The sequence below is a fragment of the Muscardinus avellanarius genome (assembly GCF_963383645.1).
Source record: "Muscardinus avellanarius genome assembly, chromosome: 21".
Classification (NCBI taxonomy): domain Eukaryota; kingdom Metazoa; phylum Chordata; class Mammalia; order Rodentia; family Gliridae; genus Muscardinus; species Muscardinus avellanarius.
In genome coordinates, this window is record NC_137807.1 from 17,792,058 (window position 1) to 17,812,267 (window position 20,210).

Here is a 20,210-nt window from a genome sequence, read left to right on the forward strand (position 1 = left end):
AACTAGAATGGAAGCTCTCCTCCACGACTTGTTGCTGAGAGGGAAGAGCAAAGGTGGAGCAATTCATAAAGTTCACTCCATGAACGTGTTTTGTGTTGGTACTGAGGACTGAACCCAGAAACAGCCTACCTCCGAGCTACACCCCCAGCCCTTTTTACTTTTTTATTTGGAAGGCCTTAAGTTGCTGAGGGCCTCAATTTGCTGAGGCTGGCCTCGGACCTGGATTCCTCCTGTCTCAGCCTCTGGAGTAATGGACTACAGACGTGTGCCGCCACGCCTGGCCGTGCTTGTTCTGCACACACATCTCAGGAGTACAGCCCGGCTGAGCCTTCGAGGTGACTCCAGTCCCAGGGTCACCTGTGAGCACTGACAGACCCTGAGCAAGGACACTGAACCGACCAATCCCCGCCACGGGAAGTAACAATAATACACAGCTGGCTTAAGTGGCCTGTTACACAGTAACACAGCGCCATGGCATACAGCAAGTGAGCTGCTCACATCCCGCCCCCCCAACCCCAAGCAGCTTATGCCTCCTGTGCCCGCCTGAGCCTGGGCCGTGTGTGTGCCGTGCACGTGTGCGTGTGCTGTGGCTACACCTGCACCCTCTCCTCCCGCCTGCTGAGCCCCCACAGCCCTCTCCAGAGTCAGCTCGGGCACCCTCCTGAGGCTCTCCCGCCCCCAGGCCGGGCTGTGTCCACACACCTGCGCACACCTGTCTGGACATCGAATCCAGCTGTGTGGCATTATGTGGACACAGAACAGATGTGCAAAAATACACCGAGCAGAAGGCACGGAAGGAAAAGGTGCAGCTTCTACTTATTTCGTGACCCATTTAGCAGAAGTCTGCCGCCCTGTGCCCACGCTGACGCCGGCAGCTGGGCCTTGCAGGGCAGTAATTCACTCTGAGCTGTGCAGTCAGTCCCTTTCCAGAGCTACAACCATGGCATATGGTACGTACTGAGAGCTGAAGATTACATTCGGCTACGCATTAGGGGCCAGAGAGAAAACTCTCTGGAGAATTTGAGATGATATTACTTAGAATAAGAAAAACATTCCAGAGCTGGAAACAGCACCACTGCCCGTTATCTAGGTAAACAGAGAGGTCACTGACTGATTCGAGGCCAGGTGGCAGACCAGGAGTGTCCTAGCCAGTCCCTGCCGGACGCTCGCACCCTCATGCCGCCACACTGCCAGGTGCCCCGACGGCGGGGACGGGCAGGAAATCACAGGTCTAAGGCAGTCGCGGGCCGGCAGCCTGCCGGGCTCACCGGGTACGCGGGCTTGGTGGCAATCTCCAGAAGCTTCTGCTTGGCTCTCCGCTCGGCCTCACGGGCTTCCTGCAGGTCCTGCTTCAGCTGGTCTGCCTCCTTGGCCCTGTAATCAAGGAAGCCTCGTGAGCTCCAAAGAAAAGAAGAGGGGAGGACCGGGGCACCCCCAAGGATGGTACTTGACAAGGTGACCAAAAACAATGGGCGTTACAGGGAGCCAGAACTTCCAAAGCAAGGCCAACATTCCTGGGCATTATTCATTTTATTATTATTATTATTTTTGCAGCACTGGGGGTGGAACCCAGGGGCACTGTAACCTCTGAGCTATACCCTCAGCCCTAGTTTTTAATTCTTTATTTTGAAACAGGGTCTCACTAAGTTGCAAAGGGCTTCACCAAGTAGCTGAGGCTGGCCGCAAACCTGGATCCTCCTGTCTCAGCCTCCCAAATGCTGGGATTACAAGCGTGCCCACCACGCCTGGCTCACATTATTCATTTTAACTGGTGAGTCTAGACCAGATGGGAAGCCCGTGGGGAGAAGAGTCAAACAAGAAACAGCAAACCAGCCAGATGTGGCAGGTGGCACACACCTGTAATCCTAGCCGCTTGGGAGGCTGAGGCAGGAGGATCACTTGAGTCCAGTTCAAGCCCAGTCTGGGCAACATAGTGAGGCCCCATTTAAAACAATCCAATAAAACGCTGGGCGTGGTGGTGCATGCCTGTAATCCAGTATTTGGGAGGTAGAGACAAGAGGATTGCAGGTTTGAGGCCAGCCTCAACAACTTAGACAGACCCTGCTTCAAAATAAAAATAAAAGATCTTGGGGTATAGCTGAGAGGTAGAATGCCTCTGGGTTCACTATTTAGTACTTAAAAAAAAAAAAAAAAAAAAAAAGCCAGGTATGATGGTGCATGCTCAGTACTTGGGAAACTGACAGGAGGATCACAGGTTCAAAGCCAGCATCAGAAACTTAATGAGGCTTTCTGCAACTCAGTGAGACTCTGTTTCCAAATAAAAAATAAGGTTGAAGGTGCAGCTTGGAGGTAGAATGCCTCTGGGTTCAGCTCTCCGTACCAAAAAGAAGGCAAGTTCAAGTGTTGTAAATAGCAGAGCTAGATGCTGCGGGGAATGAGCTAATGTACTAGTATTTATCTGAAGGCTGCAGAACCACAATCCAGAGCCCCAAACAGTCTGAGAAATACAGACAACAGTTTCCGTCTTTCACCTGGCTGTGAGCTGTGGCATCCTGGCCCCAAGAGGGCCCTGGCCCCCTTGCCCGACGCTGGAGAGGCAGCCTGAAGACAGCTCTGTCCAGCTCTGCGCAGGGCAGGGTGGGCACCGAGAGTCCCTTTGCCAGGCTCCAGTGCAGGACACCCCTCACCTCCTCTCTGACTCCTCGGCCATCTTCAGTGCCAGCACCTCGGCCTCCAGCACCTTCTGCTCCATCAGCCGCTTCTCCTCCTCCGTCCGAATGGCGGTGGCCTTGATACGCTGCATCTCCTGCTCGGCCTCCGCGGCCTTCTGTGCCAGGAGCTTGGCCTCCTCCTCGGTGATCTGGGCCTTTTCCGCCAGCAGGTCAGCCGTCTCCTCGGACCGCATCTAGAGGGAGGCATGCTCTCGGCTGGAGTGGGACCAGGCGTCTACCCCTGCCCAGATCCAGCTGGGACACGCAGGTCGGCGAGAACCAGCCTCAGACCCGTCAGGACCCGACACCAGTGTCCTAGCAGCCCCCTGGCAACAGATGGCCAGCCAACTATTCACCATGGGAAACAACAAGTGCACCAACCTCAGCTGAGGCCTATGCCTGAAGAGAAAAAAATTAAACATTGTTCTCTTTTCCCTTCAAATCAGCGGTTCTAAATGAGAAGAGGGCCTTCCCCCTGGGGGAATGTCTGGAGACTTTTTTTGGTGGTACTGGAGATGGAACCAGGGCCTCATGCTAAGCAGGCACTCTACCACTGAGCTACACAAGCCCTGGAGAGAGAGAGAGTGAGAGAGAGAGAGAGAGAGAGAGAGAGAGAGAGAGAGAGAGAGAGAGAGTGTGTGTGTGTGTGTGTGTGTGTGTGTGTGTGTGTGTGTGTGTAGTACTGGGGACTGAACCCAGAGGTAGTTTACCTCTGAGCTACACCCCCAGTCCTTTTTTATTCTTTTATTCTGAAGCAGGGTCACACTAAATTGTGGAGGCTGGCCAAGAACCTGTAAACCTCCTGTCTCTGCCTCTCAAGTACCAGGATTGCAGGCATGCGCCACCATGCCTGGCTGGAGTTCTACCTCTGAGTCACATACCCAGCCCTTTGTAAAATTTTTTTAGTTTGAAACAGGGTCTCACTAGGTTGGTGAGAGTCTCGCTACATTGTCGAGGCTGTCCTCAAACTTATGATCCTCCTATCTCAGCCTCTTAAGTACTGGAAGGCATATGTCATCATGCCCGGCTATGGAGCTAATTTTTTTTTTCCCCCCAGTACTGGGGATGGAATCCAGAGGCATTCTACCTCCAAGCTACACCTCAAGCCCTATTTTTTATTCTTTATTTTGAAAGAGGGTCTCACTGACTTGCAAAGGGCCTAAGTAGCTGAGGGTGTCCGCGAACTGTGATCCTCCTGTTTCAGCCTCCCGAATGTTGGGATTACAAGTGTGAGCCACCACGCCCGGCTGGAGATAATGTTGATGTCGTAAATGGAGGCTGAGGGAGTTTTGCTAGTACCTAGCAGGAAGAGGCCAGGGACACTGTTAACCAACCATCCTTTGAGACAAAGAACATCCCCAGGTGATCAGCCACAAATGTCAACAGTGGTAAAGTCATGAAGCCCTGCTTTACAGGCAGCACCATGGAGTTTGGCTGCCCATGAACTCAAGCTAAGTCTGCTTTGGAGGCCAGCATGATAGCACATGCTTGCAATCCCAGTGCTTACGAGGCTAAGACAGGAGGATCACAGGTTCGCAGCCAGCCTCAGCTACTTAGTGAGGCCCTCTGCAACTTAGTGAGACCCTGTTTCAAAACAAAGAATAAAAATAGGACTGAGGGTGTAGCTCAGAGGTAAAATGTCCTGGATTCAATTCCCACTAACACACACACACACACACACACACACACACACACACACACCAAGATTTAGCTCTGTGATACAGCACTTGTCCAGTACACATAAAACCCTGGATTCAATCTCCAGTGTCCCAGAAAATTAAATAAACAAGAGCTGAAATGACGTTTCTCAGAGCAAAGGTTGCTAACTCCTGTCCTCGAGAAGCTCAGCTCCGGGAGCCGGGAGCCTCCTGGGCCTCCCCGGCACTCACCAGCGCTTCGTTGGCCATCGTCGCCTCCTCTTTCATCTGCAGCAGCCTCCGCTCCAGCTCGTCCCTCGTGCGCTCGGCTTCCTCCCTCATCTGCTTCTCTCGAGCAAGGCGCTGCCGCTCCATCTGGAGGGTGAACAGGAGCGGGCCTGAGTCACCACACTGCGGACCTCGGAACGCCCAGGCTCCAGGGCCTCGGGCCACTCCTGTCACCCCCTGCCCTCCATCCTTCTAAATCAGCTGCAGAGCTGAAAGCTGTACTACTGAGAGAAAAAAAAGTTTTAGTAGCAAACAAACCAAGCTTAGGCTTGGCGTGGTGGCTCACGCCTGTAATCCCACTACTTGGGAGACTGAGATAGGAAGATCACAGGTTTGAGGCCAGCCTCAACAACTTAGTGACACTCTCAGCAATTTAGCAAGACTGTTTTAAAACAAAAAATAAAAAAGGGCTGAGAGTGTAGCTTAGAGATAAAATGCCCCTAGGTTCAATCCCTACTACCACACACACACACTTGCAGGCGTGCGTGCGTCTCCATCTGTACAGACGGGAACCTTTTCACAGGAAACACAGGTTTGCTGCGACAGTGACCTGGCAAGCCTGTAAGCCTGCAGCTCGCTCATCTGGGCGGATGGGCCACCTCACCATTTTGAATCCACACAGACCCTCACACATCTCGGATTTCCTCCACAATAGCTCTGCCCCACAGAGAAGATGGAACCATGTGTCACGATCAGTGGCTCACACACTGTAGTTCATAGGTGGGAGCTGCGGCAGCCACAGCACAGCCCTATGCAGAGGCGCCTCCAGAGCAGGCAGGGAACACAGCCCCAGCCATAAGGCACCAGCACAAAGCCACTGCCACCTCCCTCGCCCTCTGGATCACTGTGTTAATTGGACCACCTGCTGAGCTTAATAAGGGGTGTCGGGGCCCACTCGGCAGGACTGAGGTGGCACCCAGGCTTGTTGCCAGCGTGGACTCAAGATGGCGCCTGGGCTTGCAGCCAAGTCACGAGGCTCACGAGGCTGGCGGTGCCCTGAGCCTGCGCAGTGAGCCCTATCAGGCGCCTTACGGATGATTAGTGACGCAGCGCCTCGTGCTACCACCTGCCCGCCCAGGAGAAGGTTAAAAGCGCGCATGCCCTAGCGGGGGGAGCTAAGAGGGTTGGTGGAGTGATGAGGGAGGAGATAGAAGACTGATGTTGTTTTTACCTGAGAGGGCGTTGAGAGAGCATTGAAACTGGGGTAATAAAACTGCTTGAGGAAGATCGTGTAAGAGTCGTCACTGCGTGCGACAAGTGGTGGCCCGTACGGGGAACTTCGCTTTGATCAGAACCTCGGCAGTCCAGGGCAGCTGGCTGGTAACTGTACAAGAACCTGGGGTAATAAAACTGCTTGAGGAAGATCGTGTCTTTGATCAGAACCTCGGCAGTCCAGGGCAGCTAGCTGGTAAGTACTCCTTTGACTCCGAAAAAGGAGGAGGAGGCTCCGTTTACGGAGGGTTATTTTCCCCGATCAAAGGGGGCTCCATTAAGGAGGATATTTTTTAGTGTAAGCAAGTTACCCCGATCAAAGGGGGCTCCATTAAGGAGGATATTTTTTAGTGTAAGCAAGTTACCCCGATCAAAGGAGGCTCCATTAAGGAGGATATTTTTTAGTGTAAGCAAGTTAGAGAATCGGGCTGGTCCTGATTCGACAAGATAGAAGTAAATAAGGCTCGCGGATAAGCGAGGCTCGCGGATAAGCGAGGGACAGCGTTGTGAAGGTTCGCAGGTGTTGCGACGAAAAGGTCTAAGGTTGCTAAAGTGAAAGCAGCCATTTTAGAAAATTTGAAAGCGAAAGAGATTTCTAAGAAGGAAGAAGCTCTGTTAGAATTCATAGAAAAAATGAAACGCCCTAAACCTTCCGCTCCTCCCCCTCCCTCTCCTAATCCGCCACCATAGATGGAAGACACCTGAGGTTAGTTGGAAAAGGCGCCTAATGTGTAAAGGATAGGTCAGAAGATTAGTTCCTAACGTAAGAGTTGTAAACTGCTGCTCGGTACCGTAGAGATGAGTTGTTTTCTTTAAGATCTTTGGGGAATTATTTCTACTTTCCCTCTTCCTTTACCTTGGTTAATGAGGTTGTTTTATTGATACCTGTTTTCTGACTTTCTGCTATGCTTCTATGCACCCTTGGAGACTTTGGAATTTCTGCTCTTATTGCTGTAATTGTGGCCTCTGTGGCCGTGGCAGTTATTGCAGCCACTATGAATGCTCTATCCTCACATGTGGCTGCTGGCATGGCTCAGCAAGCTCAATTATCTGGACTATATGTATAACGTATGTGCAGTATCAGAATTTCTCCCATGCAGGCAATTTGTTTCGTCAATTAAGCAAGACGCTTCTAGGAACTTGGAGCCGTGAATTTGAACACACCATGATTGAGCTATGAGCATCCATCGCTGCAATTAATTCTACCCGCGTGGAAGTCGCCGCAGTACAACAATGAATGGACTTAATACATGGAACATTGGGTTTTTTAAAAGACTGGGGTGGCATGGCGTTCTGGGCATTCTTGCTGATGGTAGCATGATGTTTCATGGTTGGATATATCAGGCGAACTCGACAACGCACACTGCAACAACAGCGCATATTGGTGCAAGCTATGGCAGCCCTTGAAGCTGGCTTATCTCCCCATGTATGGCTCAGTATGCTGGATCGGTAGTCAGTGACGGGTAAGATCGTCCCCGGGACCTTTCAACCTAAGACAGGGAAACAATCATGCTATTGTTCTCCCAATGACGGGTAAGAATGGTCCTTGAGGGTCGGCAACCTAAGACAGGCACGATCCCGAGCCTTATTTTAATAAAACAAAAAGGGAGATATGTCGGGGCCCACTCGGCAGGACTGAGGTGGCACCCAGGCTTGTTGCCAGCGTGGACTCAAGATGGCGCCTGGGCTTGCAGCCAAGTCACGAGGCTCACGAGGCTGGCGGTGCCCTGAGCCTGCGCAGTGAGCCCTATCAGGCGCCTTACGGATGATTAGTGACGCAGCGCCTCGTGCTACCACCTGCCCGCCCAGGAGAAGGTTAAAAGCGCGCATGCCCTAGCGGGGGGAGCTAAGAGGGTTGGTGGAGTGATGAGGGAGGAGATAGAAGACTGATGTTGTTTTTACCTGAGAGGGCGTTGAGAGAGCATTGAAACTGGGGTAATAAAACTGCTTGAGGAAGATCGTGTAAGAGTCGTCACTGCGTGCGACAAAGGGGAACAAGCCTAGGGCTGAGCAATTCTCTGTGATCCCAGAGTATGAACCGAGTTCAGAAAGCAGAAGCCAGCAGTGGCCACTGTACTATCAGAATTCTGTCTTAAATAATAAAAGCATGCTTGATTAGTTCCTCTTGCTTTAATCTTATCCCATACTCTACGAGTACCAGATTTCTACGACTGCTTTTCTTAAACATGAAGTCAGCCTTCCCCCACAACACACAAAAGCACTGAAAGAATAATGCAAAGAGAAGCAATCGAATACTACAAATTGTATGATTTCCCCTCTCAGGAGTCAATGCAAAGCATTCCTAATCTAATCTTTAATTTCTACTGTGTTACAGTTTCCGTCTCTACTCTCCTCCTGGGAAAAGAGAAAGAGGTCCAGGCAGCTCCCTTCAGTTCCTACCACTGCACTGTCCCTGAGACCGCTACCCCAGTAAAAAAGGACGTCCAGCTGCAAAGCAGTTTATCATTTAAAAACATTCTGCCCTCTGAGACCGAGAAGAGACTCCATTAGCTCCACCTGACGGATGAGAAGACTGAGGCCATGGAGTCCTCTGATTCGTGGTAGCCCAGAGGCCCCAGAGATCCGCTGCCGTCCTGGTGTTCTTGCTATTCTTTGCCACAGCCCGAAGGTCTTCGTGGTTTGCCCCCCCACCCTGCCGCCCCCAGTACTGGGGATTGAGCTCAAGGGCATTCTACCTTGGAGCTACACCCCCAGCCGTATTTTTTATTCACTATTTTAAAACAGGGTCTCATTAGTTGTACAGGGTCTCACTAAGTAGCTGAGGCCGTCCACAAATTTGTGGTCCTCCTGTCTCAGCCTCTCAAGTACTGGGATTATAAGCACGTGCCACCAGGCCTGGCTTCTTTTTATTTTTCAAATAGGTCTCACTAAATTGCTGAGGCTGACCTAGAACCCGCGATCCTCCTGTCTCAGCTTCCCAGTACTGGGTTAACAGGCATGTGCCTCCTCACTCAGCTAAAGAGAGGTCTTCTCCAAGTTGCCTCTTCAACCCCTTGCTCCTTCAGGAGCATTTCTTTGTCCAATATAACCCTTCCCATCACCCCTGAAGCACCCTAAAAAGTGCATCAATGGTCCTGAGAGGAGGGATGGAGAGCTGATAACCTCCTGGGCATTTCACTAACTCCCCGGGCTGGGAGCCAGCTTCTCGGGTGCCCAAATCAGAGGACAGCGCAGACTGATTATTACACTCCGTGCTTGCTCGTCCTGAGGCCAGCAGACTGCAGCTGCTGCTATTCTATCTAGCAGCTTATCCAAAAACACAGTTGATATTCTCAGCAGCAAGGTCCAAATTAGTCATGTGGATTTTGACGAGTAGAGAAGGTCTGTGAGTAGAAAACAGGGATGAGTCCATCCGGTCTGCGGCTAGGCACTCCCAGCACCTCCCATGGAGGGTGATGCGCACCCAAGCTGACCCGCAGGGAGGAAGTGCAGCCGGAGCCTAATCAGCATTCCAGCAGCAAGCGCTAAGTGCACCGTGTATTCCATCATCGTCTAATTAGACAAGGAGAAGGCTGGGCAAAGGATGAGACAGGCAACAAGAAAGAAAGCTAGCTAGGTGGACGGGAAACACAAGCACGTGCGGCTGCCTCGTCCAAGCCGCGGTAACCACACTGTACTTCACGTACATGCAGAAATGATTAGCGATGCTTCTTAGATATGCTACTAGAATGTACTGCTCATTTCCAAAGCTGACAACCCACCAGCTGGGCGTCAGCTAATAAAGGGTCAACAAGAATAAAACAAGAATAGGCAGGTGTGTGCAGATGACTCTTCTACCTTTCCCTCCTGGGCCAACCCCGGCCATCAGCAACACCATCAGCTCACACGAGGCCTTGCTCACCTGCTTTCTAGCTTTCTCCTCCCTGGCCTGGGCTTTCATCTGCTGAACTTCCAAAGAGTCGGCCTTCCTTCTCCTCATAAATAGGTCATGGTTCCCGATACATAGCTGGAGAATCTGCGGGCACAGAAGCAAGGGTGTTAAACCTGAAGACTGACTTTTTCTTCCTGCCAGCCCACCCATGCTATCGCATCGTGGGCTCTTTGGGTAGCAGTAAACCTGAGGAGGAAAATACCCAAGTTCTGTTGATGGCCTCTAGTGCTCTCAGCTCTGGAGACATGCAAAATGAAGAAGGCTCAGATAAGCTAGAGGTGGAAACCACAGTGAGGGGAGGACTAGAAGGCACTTTATCACATCCTCCAGATGCGCTCACTCTCCTAACCCAAGATCTCCTCTGCAGATCAGGGAGGACAGGAAAACTCATTCAGTGAGTTGGGCTGGAATAAAAGTAAGTTGGATCCCTCCCTTACACCAAACACAAAAATTGATACCAGAAGGATTAAGTAAATAAATGTATGAAAAGATGTTCAACTTCATTAGTAATTACAAAAATGCAAATTGACCTGACACCGAGGGCTAGGGTGAGGCTCAGGGGTAGAATGCCCCTGGGATCAATTTCCAGTAAAACACACACACACACACACACACACACACACACACACACACACACACACACACTCTATAGTTATCATTAAAACCAGGATCTCAACTTACCAGCTTATTAACACGAAGCTTTGAGGAGTTAAATTTGAAGACATCGATTTTCTTATCCAGGGGTTTAATGGTAAACTGAAACAAGGAAGTAGAAAACGGTTTCAGTGTGACATCCTAGACTCCGTCCACCAACTGAGAATTCCACAAAAGCAGCCGCCACACTGGCCATTCCCAGCATGAAGCACGGCCTCATCCTGGGTGCCCAGGAGCTAGGCCTCTGTGCACCAGAGCATCAGAGGCTCCACGTCTAGGGCTGTGCAAATGCAGGATCCTGAGGTGAGCTCTCTGCACCATCAGTGCCTGTGAGGAAGGGATGCTCAGGAACCTGAAATTAGTACTGGGAAGGGCCCATCCGTGAGGCCAACACTGAGAGCCTCACAGGCTGAGGCATAGTCCCTGCCCCCATGAAGCTCTCAATCAAGTAGAAACTAGACTAACATAGCCATCACTCAAGAAATCACAAATGCCCTGGGGTCTCAGAGATCTACAACAAGCAGGAGGAGACTGGATTTAGCCTTAGGAGAATGACAGAATAGTTAAAGGCAGGGTGGAGGGGTATTCTGGGTAGAGATAAGGTGCAGTGTGTGTGTGTGTGTGTGTGAGTGAGAGAGAGAGAGAGAGAGAGAGAGAGAGAGAGAAAGAAGAAGAAGAAGAAGAAGAAGAAGAAGAAGGAGGAGGAGGAGGAGGAGGAGGAGGAGGAGGAGGAGGAGGAAGGGAGGGAGGGGAGAGAGGGGAAGAGAGATACTTAGCTTCTTAGTAATTGAAGTGACAGAGTAGGTTTAGACTGGGAGGGATGCAGAGATGAGTTTGGGATGCTAAGACAGGTGGATCACAGGTTTGAGGCTGGCCTCAGCAATTTAGAGAGATTATACCCTCAGGAACTTAGCAGAACCCTGTTTCAAAATAAAAAGGGCTGGGGGGTATGGATTAAAGGTAAAATGGGTGATTGGGTCCAATCATCAATCCCCCCCCCCAAAAAAAGGCATCAAAGGGGTTACTTAGTGAGGCTCTCTACAACTCAGTGAGACCCTGCTTCAAAATAAAGAATAAAAAATAGGACGGGGTGTAGCTCAGAGGTCGAATGCCCCTGGGTTCCATCCCCAGACCTGCAAAAATAAATAAATAAAACAAGAAGGCAAACAGACTCTTGGAGAAGACAAAAACAGAGTTCCTGAAATCACAGTGTAGAGAAAATGGGTGATAAGGACAGGTGGCCGCCTGATGGGCGAAGCCAGGGCCAGCTTTCCAGGGAAGCCTGCACAGAGCAAGTGCTGCTGACACCCCAGCCCTCCCGGGACCACAGGCCCTAGAGTCCAAAGGTGCACTTCAAACGCCTGTGCGCAGCGTGCGGTAGCCGCCTGTGCTCCCCGCGGCCCCAGAGGCCGAGGCAGGAGGATTGCAAGTTATGGGACAGTCTGGGCCTGTAACTCTTTTAAAATAAAAAAAATAAGCCGGGCCGGGCGTGGTGGCGCACGCTTGTCATCCCAGCATTTGGGAGGCTGAGACCTGGAGGATCGCGGTTCGCGGACAGCCTCGGCTACTTAGTGAGGCCCTCTGCAACTCAGTGAGACCCGGTTCCAAAATAAAGAATAAAAAATAGGGCAGGGGGTGTAGCTCGGAGGTCGAATGCCCCTGGGTTCCATCCCCAGACCCACAAAAATAAAATAAAATAAGCCGGGCGTGGTGGCGCGCGCTTGTAATCCCCGCGCAGAGGCGGAGACAGGAGGATCGCACAGGTTCGAAGCCAACCTCACTGGCTTAAGAGACCCTGTTTCCAAATAAAAATATAAAATAGGTCTGGGAATGGAACCTGGAGAAGGGTTTCCAGGAACCCCGGTACCACCAAAAAAAAAAAAAATAATAATAAATTAAATAAATAAATAAATAAAAAGCGCTACGGGTATAACTCAGCAGAGCAACTTCTGTGTCAATGCCTGGTCAGTGTCTCCTAAGAAAGATTGCTTAGCCATCCCTAGCACCACTAAATAAACAAACAAACAAACAAACAATTAAATAAATAAAGGGGGGACTTGCCTAGCAGGTAAATATATTGGGGAAGATATATTCTTGGGTATTTCTTTCAAATTGTATTGTCCAAAAAAGAAAGGGGTTAGCACGATGAGGACAGAAAACGATCTTTTGTTCATCTTCTGGCCAAGTTAACTTAGAAGCGGCATAGCTCTAGTGGAGACTGCTACTTGTAAATTTCATGTGCTTATTTCTGGCCCTGCTGTCAAACCCCAGAGCTGTCAGTGGGAAACCGCAAGTAGTGGGGAAACCACAGGCTCTGCACCATGGCAGGGTGTACACAAAAGAATCAATGGATCGCTTAAAATAAACTAACAGTTCTGTTCTGACAGCACGGCTGTCATGCATAACTACCGAGCCTGCTTCCTGTTATGCCCAGGCAGCCTGGCTTCTGCTCACCGCGAGTTACTGACATGCCGGGCCTGACAGTGCCTGCCCCTGGACAGCGGGGATCAGAGTGTTGTGTTGGGCCACACTAGGGGAAACTTTAATCCTTGAGTTCTTGGAAAAATGAGTGTTTGGGGGCCTTTAGCACAGAAATGTGCGGTGTGCAGCTAAACACTATGGAATGAGACGATGAAGAGCCATCACACCATAGCACACTGACCGCGTTAAGTCGGGTGGGGCTCTCTAGCTTTCTTTTTTCTTTTCTATTTTTTGTTTTTTTGTGGTACTGGAGATGGGACCCAGGGGCTTTCTACTCCCGGGCTACACTCCCACACCTATTTTACATTTTATTTGGAAACAGGGTCTCACCAAGTTGCGGAGAACCTCACTCAGTAGCTGAGGCTGGCTTTGAACCTGTGCGATCCTCCTGTCTCCGCCTCCCAAGCGCGGGGATTGCAAGCGTGCCCACCACGCCCGGCCCTGTGGAGCTTTCAATTTTTTTTTTTTTAAAAGAACTACCTAAAGCTCATCTCCTGGAATAACTACTTACACAAATGTCAAAGTCAGAATGTTTGGGATTGAGAAGCTCACCGAGCCTGGGTGAATAGATTTCAAGCACATATTGGAAGCCAGGCCTGGTGTTCCTTCCCAGGACCTGCTATACAGGGAGAGAAACAGAACGTGTCCAAGGCGGGCTCTGAGGCAACAACATGGGCCGCCACGTCACTCAGTCCCACGCAGTGCCTTGGGCACGCAGTCCCCAGGGAGGCACCGCGCACGGCCCAGGCCTGCCCCTCTATGAGAGCCTAGTGTCTTGTGCTCCCCAGGCGCAAGGGAAAGCACAGCCACACTGGCTCCCAGCCCTGCTACCTAACTCATCAGATGCAAGTCACTGGATCTCCTGCACCTCTGCCTCCTGGGGACACAGACACTGAAAACACAGCCCTGCCATTACAGCAGGATTCTTACAGGATTAAATCCAAGCACTGAGCCGGGCGTGGTGGCGCACGCTTGTAATCCCCGCGCTTGGGAGGCAGAGACAGGAGGATCGCACAGGTTCGAAGCCAGACGCATGCGCTGGCTTAGGAGACCCTGTTTCCAAATAAAAGCATGTAAAAATAGGTCTGGGTGTGTAGCCCAGAGTTAGAAGGGCTTCCAGGAACCCCAGTGCCACCAAAAAAAATAATAATAATAAAAAATAAAAAAATAAGGCCGGGCGTGGTGGCGCACGCTTGTAATCCCCGCGCTTGGGAGGCAGAGACAGGAGGATCGCGCAGGTTCGAAGCCAGCCGCGCTGGTTTAGGAGACCCTGTTTCCAAAAATAAAATAGGTCTGGGAGTGTAGCCCGGAGATAGACGGGCTTCCAGGAACCCCAGTACCACCAAAAATAAATAAATAAATAAATAAATAAATAAATAAATAAATCCGAGTACCGTTGCCAAAGTGCTTGTGAACGGAGGGACTCGCTCATCTCCTTCACTCCCAGTCCCTTCTACTCACTCATTTACTAGAGCAGCCCAATTGTGACCGTACTATAAACTTTCTGGAGGTCCAAGTCTAGGTTCTCTTTTTTTGCAGTACAGGCATGGCCTACCTCCTTGTCGCTGTATGAGATGTTTCGGATTTCATTCCACGGGAAGGAGATCTTGGGGGTCAGCCTGTTCTCAGGGTCATAGATGTGAAGCCCCAGAGCGTCCACTCCAAGCAGCAGCTCTGTGCCCTTTTTATTCTGTGGAGCCAATGAAGAGCAGCCGCTGTCAGCTCCGGCTCGAGATTTTATTCAACTTTCCCAAGAAGCTGGCACACACTGTTACATCTGACAAGTTTCAACAGGTCCCAACAGAGATCACAGCTGCCGTATCACCCAGGAGGCTTCCAGCCTCCAGGGCAGGAGGAGGCACAACAATATCATCTTTGTGACCCATGTGTGTCCCCAAGGATTTTACAATGCTCCTCTCATTGCCTTGATGGCTAATCTAAGTGTTATTACCTCAAATTAGTAACTAGGTTATCATAAATATAGAATTAAAGCCTGTAGATGTGGGGGTAGGGATAAAGTTCACTGGTAGAATGAATCCTTGGCATGTGTGAGGCCCTGGGTTCAATCCAAACACTATCAAAAATTTCCAGGCCAGTGCCGGCGCCAGCAAGGCCGGGATCAGAGCCTGCCGTGAGGCGAGGCCGGACCAGGGCCTGCTGCACAGCAAAGGGCCAGCGGGTCCCTGCAACCGTGTGGTCAGGAAGTACTTGAAGCTGCCGCTGCCTCACCCCATCTCTCAGCAGATCTCCAGATCCAAGTGACCTCTATGAAAAAATTGGGTGTGAGTAGATGGATCATCTCGTCAAAGTCACTCACCTCCTGGTTTCGGCAAATGGGAGGGAAATAGTGTGGAAAAGAAAAGTAGGACTTCCAAGGAAGTGATCAACTGTAATTGATTGGGTGTGGAGAAGTAGAAACTCTAATACATTATTGGTGGGAATGCAAATTAATGTAACCACTTTGAAAGACAACATGGAAAATCCTCAGAAGAATGAAAACGAACTTACCATATGACCAGCAATACCACCTAGGGGTATCTACCCAAAAAATGACAACCAGACTATCAAACCAACGCATGAGTATCTATGTTCACAGATGCACAATTACATCTCCAAACTATGGAAGCAGCCAAGATGTCCATCAACCGACGAGTGCTTTGCAAAACTATGGGATACGCACACAATGGACTTTTACCCAGCCATAGAGGAGAAAAAACTTATACAATTACAGGGAAATGTCACCAAAAATAAGAAATCAGATGCTTTCCCTAATATGTGAAAACTAGGGAGAAATGGGTAACAGGAGGAACTCTACTTGAACAAGGGGCCCTATAGAGGAGCAATTAAGGTGATGTATCTGAGGGCATGGCGGGGGGGGGTGGAAACTCTTTAAAGCACGTGATGTGCTTAAACAAACATATCAAAGCCAATAATTAAATCAGGCTGGGAACGAGGGAGGGGAAGGAAATGGGATGGGAATTGGATAAAGACTAATTGGGTGATGTGTGCATGTATATCTCCACAAGTTTTTTTATTCCATTAAGATGTCTGATTATGCCGGGTGTGGTGGCAAACACTTGTAATCCAAGCATTCAGGAGGCTGAGACAGGAGGATCATGGTTCGTGGACAGCCTCAGCTACTTAGTGAGGCCTTCTGCAACTTAGTGAGACCCTGTTTCAAAATAAAGAATAAGGCTGGGTGTGATGGTGCACACTTGTAATCCCTGCACTTGGGAGGTGGAGACAGGAGGATCACGCTGGTTTGAAGCCAGCCTCCTTGGCTTAAGAGACCCTTTTTCCAAATAAAAAATAGGTCTGGGAGTGTAACCCGGAGGTAGAAGGGTTTCCAGAAACTCCAGTACCACCGAAGAAGAAGAAGAAGAAGAAGAAGAAGAAGAAGGAGGAGGAGGAGGAGGAGGAGGAGGAGGAGGAGGAGGAAATAAAAGCTGGGCGTGGTGACACACGCTTGTAATCCCAGCATTTGGGAGGCTGAGACCTGAGGATCATGGTTCGCGGACAGCCTCAGCTACTTAGTGAGGCCCTCTGCAACTCAGTGAAACTCAGTTTCAAAACAAAGAATAAAAAATAGGGCAGGGGCTGTAGCTCGGAGGTCGAATGCCCCTGGGTTCCATCCCCAGACTCGCAAAAAATAAAACAAATAATAAAAAATAGGGCAGGAGCTGGGTGTGATGGCTCACACTTGTAATCCCAGCATTAGGGAGGCTGAGACTGGAGGATCGCGGTTTGCGGACAGCCTCGGCTACTTAGTGAGGCCCTCTGAAACTTAGTGAGAACCTGTTTCAAAAAATATAAGGAAATCCACACACTTACAGCCAATTGATTTTTGACAAAGGGGCCAAAAACATACACTGAAAAAAGATAGCCTGTTCAACAAATCGTATTGACAAAACTGGTTAACCACATGCATAAAATTGGAAATTAATCCCACTTTCTCACCCTGCACAAGAGTCAATTCAAGATGGATCAAAGACTTGGAAATTAGACCTGAGACCTTGAGGGTCCTTGAAGAGGGCATAGGTCCAACACTGCAACACATAGGCACAGATAAACACTTTCTCAACAAGACCCCAAAGGCACAACAAACTAAAAGGTGAATCAATATGTGGGATTGCATGAAACTGAAGAGCTTCTGTTCAGCAAAGGAAACTGTCAAGAATCTCAATCGAGAGCCAACAGAATGGGAGATTTTTGCCACCTACTCCTCCGATAGAGGACTAATATCTAGAATATACAGAGAACTCAAGAAACTCAACACTAAAAAAAAAATCCAATCAAAAAATGGGCAACTAAATAGACACTTCACAAAAGAAGAAATTCAAATGACCAATAAATGCATGCAAACATGTTCAACATCATTAGCAATCAGAGATGCAAATCAAAACTACCCTGAGATTTCACCTAACCCCAAGTAGAATAGCAATAATTCAAAAACAAACAACAAATGCTGGGAGGATGCGGAGAAGTGGGAACTCTAAAACACTGTTGGTGGGATTGCAAATTAGTGCAACCACTTTGGAAAACAGTATGGAGAATCCTCAGAAGAATGGGAAAAAATCTACCATTTGATCCAGCAATACCACTTCTGGGTATCTACCCAAAAGAAAGAAAACCAAACTACCAAACTAATGCATGTGTATCTATGTTCATAGCTGCACAATTCACCATAGCCAAACTATGGAACCAGCCAAGATGTCCATCAACAGATGAGTGGATTACAAAACCGTGGGATATGTACACAATGGAATTTTACTCAGCCATTAACACACACACACACACACATACACACACAATTACATCATTTTCAGGGAAATGGATGGAACTGGAAGACATTATGCTAAGCGAGATTAGTCAGTCAAAAAAAATAAGAAATCAGATGCTTTCCCTAGTATGTGAAAGCTAAGGAGAAATGGGTCATAGGAGGAACTCTAGATGAAAAAGGAAATCCTATAGAGCAGCAAACAAGACAACCTAAATGAGGGGATGGGAGGGGGGAAGAAGGAAATTCTCTAAAGCACACAATGTACTTAAACATATCAAAGTCAACCAACCACTAAGCCAAGCAAGGGAAGGAAGGATGGGAAGGGAACGGGGTGGGAATGGGGTAGGGGCTAAATGGGCAATGTGTGCATGTATGTCCACACAAGTTTTTTACCCCATTATGATGTATGAATACAATGCACCAATAAAAAAAATTTTTTTTTAATAATATAAGGAATAAAAAATGGGACAGGGGGTGTAATTCAGAGGTCAAATGCCTATAGGTTCCATCCCCAGACCCGCAAAAATAAATAAAGTAAAAAACAAAAAGACTAAAACATAGGGCTGAGGGTGTAGATTGGAGGTAGAATGCCCCTGGGTTCTATTCCCAGTACCGCAGAAATAAATAAATAAATAAATAAATAAATAAATAAATAAATAAATAAGTGCCGGGCGTGGTGGCGCACGCTTGTAATCCCCACACTTGGGAGGCAGAGACAGGAGGATCACATAGGTTCGAAGCCAGCCTCAGCTACTTAGTGAGGCTCTCAGTAACTTAGTGAGACCCTGTTTCCAAAAATAGGTCTGGGAGTATAGCCCAGAGGTAGAAAGCCTCTGGGTTCCACCCCTAGTAACACACACACAAAAATAAATAAATAAATAAATAAATAAACAAATAAACAAACAATCAAACATTAAAAAAAATAGGGCTGGGGCTGGGGTGTAGCTCAAATGTAGAATGTTCCTGAGTACAATCACTGGTACCACAAAAAAATTTAAATTAAAAAAATATAAGGCATACTGAAATATTATGCTATTTCATATACTAAATAAGTGTCTAAAAGAATTTTCATTATGCTGGGCATAGTGGGCACACCTATAATTTCAGAACTTTGGAGGCTGAGACAGGAAGATCACAGGTTTGAGGCTATCCTCAGCAACTTTGTAAAACCCTCAGCAATTTAGCACGACTGTTTCAAAATGAAAAACTAAAAGGGCTGGGGGTTTATCTTGGAACGAGAATGCCCCTGGGTTCAATTAGCAGTACCAAGAGCAAACAAACAAAAATTAATCAAGACAGATACAACGGCACATATATGTAATCCCAGGACTTGGGAGGCTGAGACAGGAGGACCACAGACTCAAGACCAATATACGGTAATTTAATGAGAACCTATTTCCAAATAAAATTTAAAATAGGGCTGGGGGTAAGGCAGAACCCCCCTGGGTTCAATGCCCATTACCAAGGGAAGCGTTTTTTAACTGCGTCTATGCGTGCTATCCCTCTGAGCGGCCCTGGGCAGCAGCTGGAGGAAGCGCCGGCTCCACGTCACTGACTCGCTCTGGGCCTGTCCGCCACCGCTCCAGAACAGGCCTGTCTGTTGCCACTGTGGTCCAGCCCCTGTCTGACGCTGGAAGGAGAGTCCGCACGCAGGACACCATAGCTCCTGACCCCTTGCTGACAACAAGGAAATTGAACCAAGACTCAAGGGGAAGAAAAGAGATCTGCAAAGCGAGTAGTGCTTGGACTGTGATGAGAAGTAGCAATCTAACAGCAGGCGGCAGATGGAGACACCAGTGCCCGAAGATGAATCTCCTTGCTCCTTCTGACACCTAAAGGCAGGCGCTATCACCAAGCCAGGAGAGTCTTCTGCTTGTCTGCAAAGCTTTTAAAACCACGGTTTAACAGACACGAGCCTATACTCTTATCTCTACAGCACATTTTGGAAAATTAGACATTTCATTATGTTTCCAACTATTAAAGTTCAATATATATATTTTTTTTACAGTACTAGAGATTGAACCCAGGGCCACTCTACCTCTTTTTTTGTTTGTTTGTTTGTTTTTTGGTGGTACTGGGGGTGGAACCCAGAAGCTTTCTACCTCTGAGCTATACTCCCAGACCTATTTTTACATTTTATTTGGAAACAGGGTCTTACTGAGAGTCTCAATAAGTAGCTGAGGCTGGCTTTGAACCTGCGGGATCCTCCAGTCTCAGCCTCCCAAGCGCAGGGATTACAAGTGTGCGCCACCACGCCCGGCTTTCAATTTACCCAAGTTTAATACAAAAGCTGCAGGAACTCAAAAAAGGGAAGCAAAGTGTAACTGTGATCACAAAGGCGGTCCACTGGCCAATCACTCCGGTACCTAACGAACTCAGCTGCTGGTGTGAGTGGCCTGGACACATGTGCGCGTTTCTTTGAAGAAGGCGCCTGTTCACTGTATTGGCAACCAGACATTCCCACAGGAGGAAGACAGTCTGAAGGACCAGACCTAAGCTGAACACCAGTGCTTCTCTCTGCAGAAGCAATGGGTTCCCAGAGGACAGGGGGCCATTAATGGTCTGAATAGAAAAACCAATTAGCCTCATAGTGA

At 48.9% G+C, this 20,210-nt stretch overlaps 1 protein-coding gene across 11 annotated transcripts in view; it reads right to left on the reverse strand.

Annotated features, from left to right (window-relative positions):
- NF2 (NF2, moesin-ezrin-radixin like (MERLIN) tumor suppressor) overlaps positions 1–20,210 on the reverse strand; it is a gene marked incomplete at both ends in the record, with an annotated part of 103,852 nt that overhangs the window by 20,651 nt on the left and 62,991 nt on the right. For 7 of the 11 annotated variants that reach the window (XM_080717317.1, XM_080717316.1, XM_080717312.1 and 4 more), the window contains 6 exons: positions 1,269–1,374; positions 2,649–2,866; positions 4,562–4,684; positions 9,672–9,785; positions 10,383–10,457; positions 14,392–14,526. The exons of 1 other annotated variant lie outside the window; for it this stretch is intronic. In XM_080717317.1, the coding sequence (XP_080573443.1) occupies positions 1,269–1,374; positions 2,649–2,866; positions 4,562–4,684; positions 9,672–9,785; positions 10,383–10,457; positions 14,392–14,526 (771 nt within the window). The remainder of the gene's footprint in view (positions 1–1,268; positions 1,375–2,648; positions 2,867–4,561; positions 4,685–9,671; positions 9,786–10,382; positions 10,458–14,391; positions 14,527–20,210) is intronic. 3 more of the 11 variants (XM_080717313.1, XM_080717320.1, XM_080717321.1) reach the window with 1 other exon arrangement.